General features: G+C 35.2%; 1 protein-coding gene across 10 annotated transcripts; it reads right to left on the bottom strand.

The window, feature by feature from the left end:
- Window positions 1-11,652: 11,652 nt before the first annotated feature.
- LOC112771212 (protein SHOOT GRAVITROPISM 6) lies at window positions 11,653-16,768 on the bottom strand. 10 transcript variants are annotated; one of them, XR_011876090.1, is made up of 13 exons: window positions 16,363-16,768; window positions 16,025-16,086; window positions 15,800-15,923; window positions 15,565-15,682; window positions 15,286-15,437; window positions 14,652-14,741; window positions 14,464-14,541; window positions 14,036-14,103; window positions 13,556-13,655; window positions 13,317-13,451; window positions 12,581-12,622; window positions 12,156-12,238; window positions 11,653-11,978 (listed from the first exon to the last, which is right to left on the bottom strand). XR_011876090.1 is itself a non-coding variant. In XM_072224571.1 (12 exons), the coding sequence occupies exons 5-11, from the start codon at window positions 15,295-15,297 to the stop codon at window positions 12,164-12,166; spliced, it is 558 nt and encodes a 185-aa protein (XP_072080672.1). In that variant the 5' UTR covers window positions 15,298-15,437; window positions 15,565-15,687; window positions 15,800-15,923; window positions 16,025-16,086; window positions 16,363-16,768; the 3' UTR covers window positions 11,653-11,978; window positions 12,156-12,163. The 10 variants fall into 10 exon arrangements, 8 of the variants coding, with proteins under 8 accessions (XP_072080672.1, XP_025671659.1, XP_025671660.1 ...); XR_011876091.1 differs by having other exon boundaries at window positions 15,286-15,687; XM_072224571.1 differs by lacking the exon at window positions 12,581-12,622 and having other exon boundaries at window positions 15,565-15,687.
- Window positions 16,769-18,144: the final 1,376 nt, after the last annotated feature.

Here is an 18,144-nt window from a genome sequence, read left to right as displayed (position 1 = left end):
GTGTCACATGGCTTGATGTCTCTGCACCGCCGAACCCATGCAAGATTAACCTTCCCCTGCACGTGATCTTGCGGGCCGGGCTCCTGAACGAAACACGCAATGCAGTTCTCCACCAAAAGTTGGTGATTGCTGTCTGACCTACCCATAACGGGATCCCCATTAATCGGGAGGCCATGAATATAGGTTACATCTTCCAGCGTCACTGTCACTTCACCGACTGGAAGATGAAATGTGTGAGTCTCCGGCCTCCAGCATTCCACCAAGGTACTTAGTAGTGCAGAATGACCTCTCATTTTGCCTACTCGCGAAATGTGTTGAAACTCAATGACTGCTAGTGACACTGCAGCTACCTCGTTAAAGGTCTCTGGCGGATCTACTTTTCTAGGCAACAAATTCCTGATAGCCTGCAAAAAAAATAATAATCATAATAATCACAACAATGTTCCTCATGATAGTTGTTGAGTTTGGAAAACTTCAAATTGTTATGATGATCAAACATTATTAAAAATATTAATTACAAAATTATTAATTTGATGTTTGATTCAAATTGGCTGTTTAATAATTTTGTTGGTGTGCAGATTTTTGTTGGACCAAAGTCACATAAGCCTAAATTGATGTATGATTTAATTTGCTTGGTGACAATTTGGATCTTTCAGGTCTCTGAGGTTTGAATTAAAGAAAAGCCCAAAAACCTCAGGGCCATTTTTGATGAAACAAATTGTTGAAGAAAGTGGCCCAAGGATGCCATACGTTGATCCCAAAACAAAGGGGTTCAACTTTATTGAAGCATGGTTCGGTTACCCATTTGATTTGGTAGAATCCAAATTTTAATTAAATTAATTGAATGCATTGGTAACAGGAAAGAGAAAAATCAAAATTGATTTGATTGCTTTTATTGCCTCACACGTTACTATGCATAGGGGAATGGAAGTGGGATTTAATTTGATTAATTGTATTTATTGCTTCCAGAGTTTCCTTTTCTCTTCTCTCTCTTCTCTCTCTTATTTTTAGAGTGTCACTTCTATCAGAGAAGAAGATGGTAGAAGCTATCAGTAAAAATCACAGAGAGGCTAGGAACAAGCAAGAGGCTAAGGTGATGATGGCCCTTGCAAAAAAAAAAGATCCAAGGCATGGCGTGGCTGAGATCTTTTCCACTTAAGGCAAGATGTGGTGAAGAAACTTTAAGATCTCCATGCCTAAAGTAGTAGCAATCCGTTTCGGGTAGAGAAGAAGATCTCTGAGGTGAAGTTTGTTTCCACTTTTGTTCATCCATCACAGAAGGTAGCTACTGGAGCTACGTGGAGGAAGAAGCAAAAATGGAATAGATGGAGCTGTCAAGGATCAGAGGTTCATCAAGGGTCAGAGTGCTTTCTTGGAGACAAAGACAAGATCAAGGGCTCAGATTGAAGAAGCTTGTTGAGAAAGGTTGAGAGAGGTACTTGCATGTCAGTTTTGCTTTCGGTTTCCCTCTCTCTCTTCTCTCTATCCGAACCGGCCTTGGTATTGAAGAAGAAGAAAGTGGCTTGGTTGAACCGTTTCACCTTGGAAGCTTTCCCTTCTATAATAAGGGTGAACGGCCAAGGGTTGAAGCAAGGAGAGTAAGCACAGAGTTCTCATTGCTACCCAAGCTAACAAAAGTTCTTCTCCTTTAATGTGTTGCATTTTGTATTCTTTTCTTTAGTTTTGTCTGTCTAACTCTCATGGTGAAAAAGGCAAACAGAGTGAGGTTTGTAAGAAAAAGCCAGTGAGAGGAAAAAGGCAGAGTACAAAATCAAAGAAAAAGCCATAGATGTCTTAGAGGTCCTTTGTACATCTGTGTTGTGTATCATAATTATCTGGGAATCCCCTTGCAAGTTGGGTTAGCACTTAGCAGTTGAAAGTTGGTAGGTGACCAAGTCAAGTTCAGTTTTGGGTATAGATTCTGGACTTGTCCCAGATAGGAATGGGTAGTTCCTAGGAAGAATTAGTGTATGTAATAAGATGATTATAGTGAAATTTTGTCACTGTTGTGATGGAGACTGGATGTAGACTACATTGCACTTAGCAGCTGAACTAGGATACTTCTTGGTGTGATTCTCTCTTTCTCTTATACTCCATTTTTGTTTCTGTTGCATAGGAGACAAAATCGAAAAATATCTCCTGACTGGTTACGAGACAAAAAGAAAATGTCTCTTGACTGGTTATGAGACAAAAAGCAGAAAAATCTCCTGAAGCTATTTTAAAGGGCAGAAAGTAATACTCAGTAAAAAGAGGCTAAGATTCAACCCCCTTCTCTTAGCTACTGATTACCATCAATTGGTATCAGAGCTTGGTCTCAAAGAGATCAAGCTTTGCAGCTTGGAGAAAAGATCTTGATGGTGGCTAACAGTGGCTCAAATCTGGTGGCATATACTCTGACAGAAAGATAGTCAAGCAACAGACCTCCATTCTTCAATGGAAAGAATTACAATTACTGGAAAGAAAGAATGAAGATATTTTTTCAGTCTGTAGATTACAGACTTTGGAAGATAATCCTTGAAGGTCCACAATTTCCTACCACTACAAGAGCTGATGGTGTGGTTACTCTCAAGCGTGAAGTCGATTGGACTGAGGAAGACAGAAAGAGAGTAGAACTCAACGCCAAAGCTGTCAACTTGCTCAACTGCGTGGTCAGCTTCGAGGAATACCGATGGGTATTAAGATGCACAATAGCAAAGGAAATCTGGGACAAATTTCAAATCACTCATGAAGGCACAACCTTAGTGAAGAAGACCATAATAGACATGCTGAACAGAGAGTATGAAATGTTCTCAATAAAGGAAGGAGAAATGATAGATGAGTTGTTCGAAAGATTCAACATCATCATCACTGGCTTGGATGCTATGGGAATCACATATCCTGAATCTGTGCTTGTGAGAAGAATTTTGAGATGTTTCACAAAAGAGTGGGAAACAAAAGCAATAGTGATAGCTGAAAGTAGCAACATTGATAATATGACATGATGATTTGAGAAGAAATTTGCTTGCTTTTGAAAACACTTATTTGAAAAAAGATACAAAAAAGAAAAGAATTGCTCTCAAATCTGTTTTTGAAACTCTAGATGATGAATCTAGTGATAACTCATCTAAAAATGATTTTGTTTTGTTTGCTAAGAAATTCAGGAAAATGGTGAATCTGAAGGAGAAAAATAGAGGAAGCAGCTCAAGGAAGACAAAGAAGGATCTCAGCAAAGTAATCTGCTACAATTGTAAAGAGGCTGGACACTTCAAATCTGATTGTCCGAAATGAACTGAAGAAGGAGGACAAGCCGAAAAAGGTAAAGAAGAAAGGTCTCATGGCTTCTTGGGAACACTTGGAAAATGACTCTGATGAAGATGATGAAACCGAAACCAAGTTTCAAACATGCCTCATGGCCGACATAGTTGATGAGGTAATATTTCATGAACCCTCAACTGAAGACCTTCATCTTATGATTGATAATCTTTCTAGAAAGATTAAATGTTTCCTAAGTGAAAACCAAGATCTTGAGTCTCAAATTTCAATACTGAGAGCTAAAAATGGTTTCCTCAAAGATAAATTAAGGAAAGCAGAAACTGCTGTTGATCTTGTTGAGAAAAACAAGCGGTTAAAAGCTGAACTTAAAAGCTGTGAATACCACCATTCTGTGACTGCAAATCTGAACTATTTTGAAGAAAATGATTGGCTGCATAAAGAGATAAAAAGACTTAAAGAAGACTTAGCTAACTTTGCACAAAGTTTTGAAAATTTAAATCAACTCTTGGCTAGTCAAAAACCTCTTTATGATAAAGCTGGGTGGGTTTTTCATAAAACTGCAAACTTTGTTGAAAAACCTTCTTTTACAAACATGGCGTCATCTTCAAATGATGTAAGGTTTCAAAACCCAACAAGCTTTATAAAAACAGCAACTCATAGATTTTGTAGATTATGCAATCGGAATGGACATTTTTCTATTCAATGTTTCTTTAGAGAAATAATGATTGGAAATAAGGTTTGTAAAATTGTTTGTGACTATAATGGCTTGGGACAAAGAAGATGGTTTGACGTCAAAGGATCCAAAAAGATTTGGATACCTAAGGTCACTTGAGCTTATTTTGTAGGTGTGCCTAGCATCCAAGCAAAAAGACCATGTGGTATATAGATAGTGGGTGCTCTAGGCATATGACCGGAAAGGCAACGTTCTTCATCAAGCTTGATGAGTATAATGGAGGATTTGTCACTTTCGGTAATAATGGAAAAGGAAAAATAGTGGCCATAGGTAAAGTTGGTAAGAGTTTTTCTTCTTTCCCAAGTGATGAATCTGTCCGTCCAGAAATGTCTCATCAGGATGGAGGAGATATTTCAGTTTTGTCTCCTGAACAAGCCAGAGAATCCGGAACAGAACAGTCTACTAAAGCTCATCAAGGCAGAACCTTACCTCAAAGGCCTAGAGAATGGAAGTTTCTGAAAGGCTACCCTCATGATTTCATCATTGGTGACCCATTTCAAGGCATAACTACAAGATCCTCAAGCAAGAAGCAAGTTGATCAAAGCAATGTTACTTTATTGTCCCAATTGGAGCCTCTCAACGTGAAGCAAGCTCTTGGTGACCCCTCATGATTCAAAGCCATGGAAGAAGAGCTAGCTCAATTTGAAAAGAATGAGGTTTGGACACTTGTACCAAATCCAAATGCTAAGAAGGTAACCGATACAAAGTGGATCTTTAAAAATAAATTGGGTGAGGATGGTAGTGTTGTTCGTAACAAGGCTAGATTAGTGGCCCAAGGTTATGATCAAGAGGAAGAAATTGATTTTGATGAATCATTTGCCCCGGTAGATAGAATGGAAGCAATTAGGTTGCTTTTTGCCTACGCTGCCCATAAAGGTTTTAAGATGTTCCAAATGGATGTTAAATGTGCTTTCCTTAATGGATTTATAAATAGAGAAGTATTTGTGACTCAACCCCCGGTTTTGAAAGTAAAGAATTTTTAAATCATGTTTTTAAACTCTCAAAGGCTCTTTATGGCCTTAGGCAAGCTCCAAGAGCTTAGTATGAAAGGCTTAACTCCTTCTTGTTGGAAAATCATTTTCAAAGGGGAACCACCGATACAACTTTATTTATAAAAGTATCTAATGATGATATTCTTCTTGTTCAAGTTTATGTGGATGATATTGTGTTTGGTTCGACCAATGAAACCTTGTGTGAAGAGTTTGGAAAACTTATGACTAGTGAGTTTGAAATGAGTTTGATGGATGAATTAACCTTTTTTCTTGGTCTTCAAATTAAACAAACTCCTAGTGGTATTTTTATTCACCAAGGTAAATATGCAAAAGAATTAGTCAAGAAATTTGGCCTTGAAAATTCCAAACCAATAGGAACACCTACGCATCCAAACACTAAACTTGATAAGGATGAAAATGGCAAAGATGTGGATGAGACACGGTTTAGAAGAATGATAGGCTTACTCATGTATCTTACATCCTCTAGACCGAAGATTGTTCAAAGTGTGGGTGTATGTTCAAGGTTTCAATCTCACCCAAAAGAATTCCATCTTTCAGCTGTTAAGAGAATTATTAGATACATTAAGGGAACAAGTGATTTTGGCTTATGGTATCCCAAGTCTGATGAGTTTTGTGCAGTAGATTTTGTGATGCAGATTATGCGGGTAATCGAGTGGATAGAAGAAGTACATCTGAAATGTGTTGCTTCCTTGGAAGCTCACTCAACATGTGGTCAACCAAGAAACAAGCCACTGTTGCACTTTCCACGGCTGAAGTTGAATACATATCTGCCGCTGCTTGTTGTTCTCAATTAATTTGGTTAAAAACTCAATTAGAGGATTATAAATTGAAGATCAATAGTATACCTTTATTTTGTGATAACATGAGTGCAATAAACATTTCTAAAAATCCTGTTCTGCACTCCAGAACTAAGCACATTGAAGTTAGATATCATTTCATTAGAGAACATGTGCAAAAAGGTACTATTGAATTATTGATATTCAATTTATGAAATCTGAAGAACAACGGGCTGTCATATTGACTAAACCTTTGTGTGAAGATAGGTTCTGTTCATTAAGGAACAGTTTGGGAATGTTAGATTTGAGTTCTGTTGAAAAATTGTGATTTTAATGATTCTGTTTGTTTTTGTCTCGTAGGAAGCAAGGAGACAAATCTGGGTATGTGAGAAACAAGCCATGAAGCAGGGGGGACTGAACCATGGCGTCATTAAACTTAAGCCCAACCAAACTCTTTTGGACCCACTCCATGATTCTAGCCCGTTTTTATTTTTTCATTAAAATAATATTTTTTGGGAGGTTATCACATCATATCTTTATAGGGAGAGTTCATGTCAAATCAAAATCTTTTCTCTTATTCTCTCCCACATTTCAAGGAAAAGATTTTTCAGTTACTTATTTAATTTTTTAAAAAATTTCCTTGATTGATAACCTCTCCATTAAATGCTCATTATTTTAAATGATCCTCTCTCCACTCAGCATTCAATGCGGTTGTAACCTCTCCACATTCCAACCTCTTCGACCATCTCTTCCTCTTCTCACTACTTCATTCTTTTCATCATGAGAAAAAAGTTGGCAACTAGAAGAAGTAACCGAACCCCCTCTGTCAAAAAACCTCCATCCTCTTCTGCTCCTCAAACACACACCCATATCCATATACACTCTCCTTCGTCCTCATCACCATCATCTCACTCAACCGACTCCATGAGGAAGAAAGTGATTAATCCAAAAACATAATCTCGCAAGAAATATAAGGGGCCAATGCCTGAAGAAAAAGAAGCGTCTCAGTCTTCACCTCCACCGTCACCTCCACGGCGGTCAACACCACATCCTTTTGGCCGAACTACACCCTCCCAGCGTTCGAAGAGCTATGTTCTTCTCAACACTCGTGAACCACCAAACCTGAACTCACTGGATTTTAAAAACAAGTTTGGTAAAAATCATTCTCATTTTGACCCTGCTCGTTTCCTATCTTGTGCTGCATTTGAATTCCATTATCAAGTTTTAGTGAACCGCCATTTATGTGCTTCATATGTGGTGAATCTGGAGAATCTATCTGAAAAAGGGATTGAGTTTACTGCTCTCTTTGACAAACTCAAATGGACTCCACTCTTTAAGATTCACAAACCGGTTTACCCAAACCTGGTTTGTGAGTCGTGAGTTCTATGAGAATTTGATGTATCATGATGGAGCATTACACTCCTATGTCAAAATAGTGCATCTTACCTTGAATAGAGACACTGTGAGTGCAGCCTTAGGGTATGAAGACAAAGGAGCAATGGAATACATGTATGGAAAATGGTACTCCCATGTTGGAGTTTTCCTTTAGGTTGCTCTATCTCGGGTTTGTGAGAACTTTTTTGAACTGGATGGAACTGTCTTGACCTACAAGGCTCTTGGACCTGTGAGAACTCTGCTTCATCGCATTATCAACCATGTTCTCATGCCTCAAAGTGGCTCATGATAACTGTCTGTGATACTTTGGTTTTATTTTCTATTCTCACATCTTCATCTATCTCTTTTGCATATCTCATGGCGCGACACATGTGGGATTGTGTTCGCAGCGATAAGAAGGCTAATTTACCTTATAGAATTTTTCTGACATGTATTTTTGAATATTTTAATATTGATCTGATCAATGAACCCATAGAGAACAGGGTTTTGACCATAAAGGGAAGTGGAGTTTCTGAATCCATGAAAAATAAAAAGGGAAAAAGCTCAATGGCATCCATGCTCTCTGACAGTGAAAGTGAATCTCTTCCTTCTAAATCCTCTAAACTTTCAGAATCTATCAAGGACGTATTGAATGAGTTCTCTCATATGTCAAAATTGATGGTCAAGTCTTACAAAGAGGCCAGGAAACAAGCTTATGAAAACGAAAAAGTCTGGACCAAGTACAATGACAGGATCAATCAGCTGATCAAGAGCTTAGAAAAAGACATGGCCCAATCAGATGAAGAAGATGATCACCTCAACTCGGACATAAATCTCTCTGATGCTTGACTGATGTGCTCTTTGCTACCCATCACTTTGAACTCTGTCTATTTTATTATTCTTTTGATTTAGTGTTTGATGAACTGCTGGATAACTGTACTAAACTACTTTAACTCCTTTGTTTTTTAATTAAATATTCTGCATTATTGGCATGCTATTTTCATCTGTTTTGCAGGTCCCTCCTTGATAATAAAGGGGGGAGGAATTAAAAAGAAAAGAAACAGGGCTAAAATCTATTGATAACTGATGATTATTCTTGTCCTCTAAGTTTCTGATTTTTTATTACTGATGATTATTGGTTCATGCTATATGGTTAAAAGGAGGTTTTGTGATGATCTAATTTCTGCATTATCCTGTTCTGATTTTTTTTTGTGCTCTGATGCCTTTTGTCAATTTTTACTCTGATATTTATTGCCAATTTTTCTGAAGCTTTCTTTTTTTATAACTGAATATGAGCAAATGCTTCAATGAGCCTGATTTATTACCTTGTTTGGCAAGAAATTTTGTTGGGCAGGAAATTGTTTTGAACGTGTTGATATAAGTATGTTGAGTCTTGGTTATTTGTTGCAATGTACTCTGAAAATACTCAGGCATACTTTGTTCTATGTTGTGAGCAGCGGGTTATCTAAAAGATAACAAATTTAGCTTTGATTATTCTTATCCATCTGCTCAAAAATCAAGTTGTTCAACATGTTTTTGTCTAAAAGACTCCATATGTTGAATACATTAAATTTTTTTTTAACTGTTCTAAGTTTGTTTTAAGCATGTTTCACGTACTGCTTCCACTGAAAAAATTGCACACATTAAGGGGGAGCTATATGACAAATGGAAAGGGGGAGGATTCAAAATCTTTAAGGGAGTACTCTTAATCCTTAACCTCTTTCAATTCATTTTTAATAATGTTTGCCATCAAACGGGAGATTGTTGAGTTTGGAAAACTTCAAATTGTTATGATGATCAAACATTATTAAAAATATTAATTACAAAATTATTAATTTAACTTTTTATTCAAATTGGCTGTTTAATAATTTTGTTGGTGTGCAGATTTTTGTTGGACCAAAGTCACATAAGCCTAAATTGATGTATGATTTAATTTGCTTGGTGACAATTTGGATCTTTCAGGTCTCTGAGGTTTGAATTAAAGAAAAGTCCAAAAACCTCAGGTCCATTTTTGATGAAACAAATTGTTGAAGAAAGTGGCCCAAGGATGCCATACGTTAATCACAAAACAAAGGGGTTCAACTTTGTTGAAGCATGATTCGGTTACCCATTTGATTTGGTGGAATCTAAATTTTAATTAAATTAATTGAATGCATTGGTAACAGGAAAGAGAAAAATCAAAATTGATTTGATTGCTTTTATTGCATCACACGTTACTATGCATAGGGGAATGGAAGTGGGATTTAATTTGATTAATTGTATTCATTGCTTCCAGAGATTCCTTTTCTCTTCTCTCTCTTCTCTCTCTTGTTTTCAGGTTGTCACTTCTATCAGAGAAGAAGATAGTAGAAGCTATCAGTAAAAATCACAAAGAGGCTAGTAACAAGCAAGAGGCAAAGGTGATGATGGCCCTTGCAAAAAGAAAATCCAAGGTATGGCATGGCTGAGATTTTTTCCACTTAAGGCAAGATGTGGTGAAGAAATTTCAAGATCTCCATGCCTAAAGTAGTAGCAATCCGTTTCGGTCAGAGAAGAAGATCTATGAGGTGAAGCTCGTTTCCACTTTTGTTCATCCATCACAGAAGGTAGTTACTGGACCTACATGGAGGAAGAAGCAAAAATGGAACAGATGGAGCTGTCAAGGATCAGAGGTTCATCAAGGGTCAGAGTTCTTTCTTAGAGCCAAAGACAAGATCAAGGGCTCAGATTGAAGAAGATTGATGAGAAGGATTGAGAAAGGTACTTGCATGTCAGTTTTGCTTTCGGTTTCCCTCTCTCTCTCTCTCTCTCTCTCTCTCTTCTCTCTGTCCGAACCGGCCTTGGTATTGAAGAAGAAGAAAGTGGTTTGGTTGAACCGTTTCAACTTTGGAAGCTTCCCCTTCTATAATAAGGGTGAACGGCCAAGGGTTGAAGCAAGGAGAGTAAGCACAGAGTTCTCATAGCTACCTAAGCTAACAGAAGTTCTTCTCTTTCAATGTGTTGTATTTTGTATTCTTTTCTTTAGTTTTGTCTGTTTGAGTCTCATGGTGAAAAAGGCAAATAGAGTGAGGTTTATAAGAAAAAGCCAGTGAGAGGAAAAAGGCAGAGAGTGCAAAATTAAAGAAAAAGCCATAGATATCTTAGAGGTCCTTTGTACATCTGTATTGTGTATCATGATTCTGTGGGAATCCCCTTGCAAGTTGGGTTAGTACTTAGCAGTTGAAAGCTTGGTAGGTGACCAAGTCAAGTTCAGTTTTGGGTATAGATTCTGGACTTGTCCCAGATAGGAATGGGTAGTTCCTAGGTAGAATTAGTGTATGTAATCAGATGATTATAGTGAAATTCCGTCACTGTTGTGATGGAGATTGGATGTAGGTTACATTGCACTTAGCAGCTGAACCAGGATACTTTTTGGTGTGATTCTCTCTTTCTCTTCTACTCCATTTTTGTTTCTGTTGCGTAGGAGACAAAATCGAAAAATATCTTTTGGCTGGTTACGAAACAAAAAGAAAATGTCTCTTGACTGGTTATGAGACAAAAAACAGAAAAATCTCCTAAAGCTATTTTAAAGGGCAGAAAGTAATATTAAGCAAAAAGGGACAAAGATTCAACCCCTTTCTCTTAGCCACTGATTAGCATCAATAATAATTATTATAACAAGATTACTACTACTACTACTACTAATAATAATAATAATAATAATAATAACAACAACGACGTCGTCGTTACTCTACTCATGATAACAATAATAATAATAATAAAATTATTAAACACTCTTTCCTAATTTAATTAACTATATAGTATTCTATTCTATTGTTACTATCATAACATAACAGTAAACAATAAATAATTAACAATAAATTATTAAGAATTAATAAAAAATTGTTAAACAATATTCTTTATTTTAATTTATTATTACACAGATCACATAATACAACTAGAAAATTGATTAATACAGACAGATTTATAGACAGATTTAGTCTTTATTACAGATGGATTTTTGGTTACCGACAAAATTACCGACGGATTTTGTCCCTCTGTAAAAGCTCCGTCGAAAATTATTTACCGACGGATTTTTTTTCGTCGGAAAATTACAGACGGATTTTTACAAGTTACCGACAGATTTTTCCTCTGTAAATTTTCTATCCATTTCCCAAAGGCGACAAATTTTCTGACGGATTTTTCGTCTGTAATTACAGACGGATTTTTCGACGGATTTTCCGTCTGTAATTACAGACAAATTTTCCGACGAATTTTTCGTCTGTAATTACAGACGGATTTTCCGTCTGTAATTTGAATTTTGGAAAATCATCTTACACTCTAATTACAGACAGAAAATCCGTCTGTAAATCCGTCAGTAAGGTAAAATATAATTTTTTTTATTTTTCTAATTACAAAATAAACTTATTTTCATACAAAATAAATATAAATTTAATACAAATTTTTATCTAATTTGTATTCGAATATTTATAATATTTCAAAAAATAAACAAATTCTTCGTATTATCAAACTAAAAGAAAAGTACTATAATAAACAAACAAGTCAATATAATTCAAAATATAAACAAAATGTATTGATACATCAACTATAATCCTCAATGTATTATTCAACTATACTAGAACTATCAACCATACTAAAAGCTGTTATTTTCCATACTAAAACAGAAATTGAAAAACTCCAAAATCTCCAGATCAATTTAGACCTCAGATACAACAATCTCTCAAGTGAAATCCCAGCTTTTCTTGGGAATCTGTTGAAATTAGAAGCACTTGATCTTTCCCACAATCAACTCACTGGAGAAGTCCCTCCACAAGTTGGTGACATGAGCAGCTTGAGAGTGCTTGATCTCTCCTACAATAGAAAGTGCAGCAAGCCAAATGTTCCACTTAGTTGACCAATAAAAAGTCTTTTTTCTTTAATATTTTCTTTAATAACTTAATTACAAGAATAATAAAATTTGTTAGCTATTCCATTCTACCGTATACACTTGACACAAGCAATAAAAAAGGATACACATGAGAGACTAACCATTCATGCTACCTACTGCCATATGTCCTAGACATGTTACCACACACATGAAAACACCAGTACAAATTAAAGTATAAGCAAACCTGCAACAAAAAGTGAAAGCATAGGAGCATAAACCACTACTTCAAATCAAAAGCTCTAATATTAGTTAGTATATAACATGGTTCTAATCATTAGTACTAATTTAAACAAAATATATTTAGAATTCAAAGCCTTCTTCAGGTAATAACTGTATACAAAGCTCGAGATGTGGCTTTTATTTTAATTATTTTAATTTCAACCTTGGGCTTCTATTTTGAAGAAGCTTTCGTTCATGGACCCCCTCCTATGGCGGCCACCAACACTTGTGTACAAAAACAAAAAAAATGCCAAATTTTCTTTTTCAAAAGATTAAGAAAAGTGTGGCCAAATCAATTCTGAATCACCTAACTCAAGTTGTTTAGTTGGACTTGTTCTTTCTCCTTCACCTGCCAATATATATATATATATAAAATATAATTTGTTATTGTCACTAAATAGAATAAATTATAAATTAATATACCTTATTTTCAATCTATTAAGACTTTCAAGTCTCCATACTTGAATTCTTTAATACCTTCTGTTATGCTCTCTCTATGTCATATACCTTTCAATCATTTTCATGTAATTATGGGCTTTTTTATTTAAATAGAGTAAGATATAGTGCATGAGCAATTTTATTTAAATCACAATATACAATTTCTTCTTTATTACCAAATTAAATACCGACCAACAAAAAGGTAAAGACTAAAGAACTAATAAAGATGCATGGGAAGTACACCCCTTTTTTATGTTTCTGGTACGTTATCCATGTGAAGTTGGTAAAGAGAAGCTAAGTGTAATTTAGGTTTCTTTATTTTGTCTTCAGAATGATTAACATATCTGAAAAAGGTTGGGTGTTATGTAATTTATGTGGGTCCTATATATATATTGAGCCTTGCTCATCACCCTTTCTAATTATATGTTTGTGGCATAGTTCCTTTTATAAATTGAATCATGGCACAACAATATAAGTTTCTGGCATGATCATCACCAAGCTAAGATGGCATTTAAGAAAGTAAATTTTGGTTTCAATCATGGTCTTATCATTGTACACAAGTGGCACTTGTTTATTGAGAAGCAAGGATTGGGGAGAAATTTTACCTCCACTCTCTTATTCAGGATGTCAAGATCACCGTGATTATTGTCAGTTAAAGCACAGTGCTGCACAAGATACTCAATGAACAACTCTCCAGATGAACCAACCAAGTAACAATGTGAAGCCATAACCACAATTAACTACAAGAAAAGAAGGAAGGCAGGAAAAACCAAAAGAAAGTGAAGGGTAAGAAACTGTGTTAGTTCAGAAGTAAATTACATGAACATGGTTCATAATGGATTACCTCAGAAAGTGCTTTCCGAACACCTAAACTCGGCTCCTCTAGCAAGGACTTTACAGCTTCAACAAGTAGAGGTATTTTACTATGCCAAGCTTCAAATAACCTTCAGATAAGAATTGTAGGTCAGTTTACACAAGATAATAACACACAGTAACTGTTAAGGTACCAAATTAGTCATATCCCTCAACCCAAATATAGTCTAAGCTTTTTGGTAAGGTAGTTCATGGCCTGGTGGTATTAGAGCTCCTATAACCAAATGCAGCCAAGAGTTCAATCCTTGTTTACGACTCAATCTTCCAAATAAAAGCTGAATTTCAGTAGAAGATACAGTGGACCCAAGCATTATCAGGGCTGCAGCCCCAAAAAATGTTATTGCCTGATGCGATTTGAAGGTATAAAGCTATTCATGTATCTACCGAACAAATTAAGCTTTCTGAAAATATGATTCATGACAATTATCACCAGCAACAGAAAAGCAAGAACCTTGGTAAAAGATACTTCAAAACACAAAGTCCACCAAAGGTCAATGTTTCTTCCTTCACCCTGCATTTCTGAAAGAAAAAGAAAAGTAGCCAAAAAGGCAACACTTTTATATCATATTAGGAGAAACAAAATAATTTTCTCCTTGGAAAAGGAAGAAACATCAGTGCAAATAAGGCACCTTCCTCAACATAACACACAGGCTAACAAAAATACATAAAAGAAATAGGACATGATTCAACTTTAAATCAAACCAGAAACTAGTTCAACTGATTGCCTTCCTTCATCTAATATTTAGTCTGGGTCTAATTTCTTCTAGCAAGTTATTTAGCTTTACATGGTATAACTTAATCTCCCTTCAGCTTACTATTCTTTTCCTTTTTTATCAACAGAATAGAAAATTCACTTCAACTAGATTTTCAACAACTTACATTTACAAGAAACAGAAACAAATCATCTGGATACACCAAGCCAACTGTGAGAAAGCAACGTTGTACCTCATTATACATCTGCCAAAAATTATTGAATTAAAAAAGAACATTTAACCTTTTTCATCAACAATCAGTGTCATAAATATTCAATAAGGTTGGAATCTTACAGTAAGAACAGATAGTATTACCTTAAGTCCAATTGAGAAATCTGATTGATCTTTGCTGTCATTATTTATAGAAACTACAGGTAGAAATGTTGACAGAGTAAGCATCAAATCCTGCAAATAACGAGTGTTTATTTTTAAATTTATTTATGAAAAAGGTGTTTTGTTTTAAATCTCTGAAGTAATTAGAAACAATAAAATACAGATAACAAGCCCACTAACAGAAAGAAAAGCATACAATTTAAATTAGAAACATTTACAAATGCCAAAACCCTGTAATTGGATGCCTGACAAAGCAATTCATATCACCATTAAATTATAAAAATTAATTAAAATATGAAAACAGATTTGGATAAATAGATTTTAAAGCTAACGGGATTAGTTAAAAGGCTATGAATAGCATTTTTTTCCATTTCTATAAAGATAAATTTTGCTGTCAAAATTATTGCCACTGCCACTAAATGCAGGCTCCAGTTTGACACCAACTTGAAATATTATTTTTAAGTTGCTGAAATAGCTAATTGCATTTCATAATAAATTGGAACAGCATTTTTATCCCCAGTAACTCCTGCAACCGTGTTTCCTTCTAGCAGTTTTCCATTTAAGTGTTCTGCTTAGAGAAACTATCATGCTGAATGTGGAAGCTATTACTCTGTACCTTCATAGCCATCTTTGTTTTCTGGTCCAACTAAGGAGAAACCATTGATGGCATAAGCACCATAGAGAAGACACTATGTGCTTCAATTTGTGTTTCATGTCCGGATGAGCCATGGCCACAAGCAATTGATGGAACAAGGCATCAGGGAAAGCCTGGAATAAGTCCAGAAAACACCCTATGTCTTTAGATAAACGAATAAAGCTGAATAGGTAGAAATGTTATTTCCAGTCTATGTAGGAATGCTTGTCTTCTTCTGATATGACACATTAGGGACATAACTGATTAATTTTGCGGTTTGATAGACAGCAGAAATTGTTGTTCTGGCTAGGAGGGTAGAAGTAGAAATATTCTCTAAAACCACAGCCATCAAATCAAGAATGGGTCCTACATCGCCAACCTGTTCTACAAAGCACACTACTTCAGGAATTACATTAAATCAAACTATTGGCAGTTCAGTATTTTAACAATCAGGTTCTAAGCATGAGATCTGAAAAGGAAATAGAGTCACTATCACCTTCACAGTTTGAAGAAAGTCACTAAGGAATAATTCCTGTGTTTCCTTGGACTGGTGACTGCAGGCCAAGATTTCCATCATATGCTTGACAGCCACATCATATATCCCAAGTTAAGCATACCACCTATAACAATGAAAAGTAAGAAAGTTTAAAGAATCTAGATGCATATGTTCTACATTATTAAACAACCAGAATATTCTATTACTGAAGCAAGTCAAACTTACTGTCCTATATGAAAATGAACATGATCATTGATGTAGCTCCAAGTAGAAGGATCACTATCACACTGCAGCAAGAAGCAGCAGCAAAAGAAAAAAGATAATGCAGTGAAAGGAAACACCAAAAATTGAAAAACCATGAGGAAAAAAGCTTCAACAACAAATTTTAAATCAAACTTATTACTAAAATCAGAAAAAAACAAATCTAACTAAACCTAATCTAATCAAAACCTAAAAATCCACTAATCAGAAAACAAATCTAACTAAACTAATTACTAAAATCAAACTAACTAAACAAAATTAATTGAACTTAACAGAAATTAAAAGAATTTTGAAACTAAAACCTGGAAGCATTGACTGGAGGAGATGATGGCTATGGCGCTGAGAAGATATGCGAGCCAGAACTGAGTGGGGATAAAAGGAGAGGGAGAGGCGCGGCGGTGGTGGGGACAGACGCTGCTACAGGTGGCGCCAGCGTGCTGGAGCTCACCTGAGACGAAGAGAACAGGAACTTGAGCTTGATTTGTTCTACGAACGAGAAAAAACGAGAGAGATAGGGGCTGTGTTCTACTGGTTCAGTGTTTAAAAGAGAGGAGAAGAAGGAGAAGGTAGCTGCGGTGGTTAGGGTGGCGGCGGTGGCGCTGTGAGTGAGGAAAGGAGAAGAAGAAGCTCGTGCGAGGAGAAACTCGTTGAAGGAGAGAGGAGCAACTCGTTTGTTATGTGATTTTGTGTGTGTGAAAGGGGTTCGATAGGGTGGGGAGAAGTTAGGTTTAAATTAAAATTTTTCGACGGAAAATTTTAAATTACAGACGAATTTTTCCGTCTGTAATAATTTAATAAAAATAGCATTTTTACCTATTTAATTTTCCGTCTGTAATCATTTCTCACGAAAAAAAATAATTTTACCGACAGAGTTATCGACGGATTCTGTTTTCCGTCTGTAATTTATGCTAATTCATTTTTTTGTTTTCCGACAAAAAAATCCCTCTAAAATTCTGTCTGTATTTCCGAGGGATAAAATCCGTCGAAAATATCCGTCTGTAATAACTAATTTTCTAGTAGTGTAAAAATTAATAATAAATTATTAAAAAATAATAAAAAATTTTTACACAGTTTTATTTATTATAATTTATTACACAGTACTATTAGTATCATAAAAATTAATAATAAATTATTAAAAAATAATAAAAAACTTCTAAACAGTTTTATTCTTATAATTTATCACACAGTACGGTTAATATCATAAAAATTACTGATAAATTATTAAAAAATAATAAAAACTTATTAAAAATAATACAAAAATTATGAAATAGTATTTTTTATTATTAAATAATAATAATAATAATAATAATAATAATAATAATAATAATAACAACATTAATAATATAATAATAACAATAATAATAATAATATTAAAATTAATAATAATAATAATATCATTGAAAATAACAATAAAATTATTAGTTAAAACACAAATACATAAAATATAAATAAATATATTTATTTATTAATCACAAAATAAAAAAAAATTACTTACCCATTGAGGATGATTCAGATATTCAATAATGTGTTCTTTCGATTTGGTAAAATCACGAACCATTTTTATCAAACCCTTCAAAGTATACTTTTTTTCTCCCACACTTGCTTCTTCACTCTTATTCCTTCTTCAGTTCTTCTTCAGCAACCTTTCTCACTCTCGTTTTACACTATACGTTTTTTCACCCTTGGACTTACTTGCGTTTTGGTTTTATAAGCGGATTCACCATCCTCAACGACACGTGTCGCGCATGCAGCTTGGGAGGCTGCCAATCGCAACCTGCGATTTTCCCTGCACGACTGACAAACGCAGCCTGCGTTTTGCCGAGTCCAATACTGGTCAACACCTGCTCTAGTCTGCATGCAGGAGACACCAGCTAGCCCTCGTTTCGAAATTCGGTTGCCTGCCCTGCCAATCGCAGGTTAAGTTTTGCAGGCACCAACATTTTCTTGATCTTCGTCCCACTCAAAACGTAGGTTATGTTTTGTGGTTTCTGACTAGCAAATCCACATTTGTGCATAATACGCCATTCATCCATTTTTCAATATTTTTCCATTTTTAAATTCATTTACAAATTAATTTTTGTCTT

The sequence above is a fragment of the Arachis hypogaea genome, chromosome 18, assembly GCF_003086295.3.
Source record: "Arachis hypogaea cultivar Tifrunner chromosome 18, arahy.Tifrunner.gnm2.J5K5, whole genome shotgun sequence".
Lineage (NCBI taxonomy): Eukaryota > Viridiplantae > Streptophyta > Magnoliopsida > Fabales > Fabaceae > Arachis > Arachis hypogaea.
This window is presented reverse-complemented; position numbering and strand designations above follow the sequence as displayed.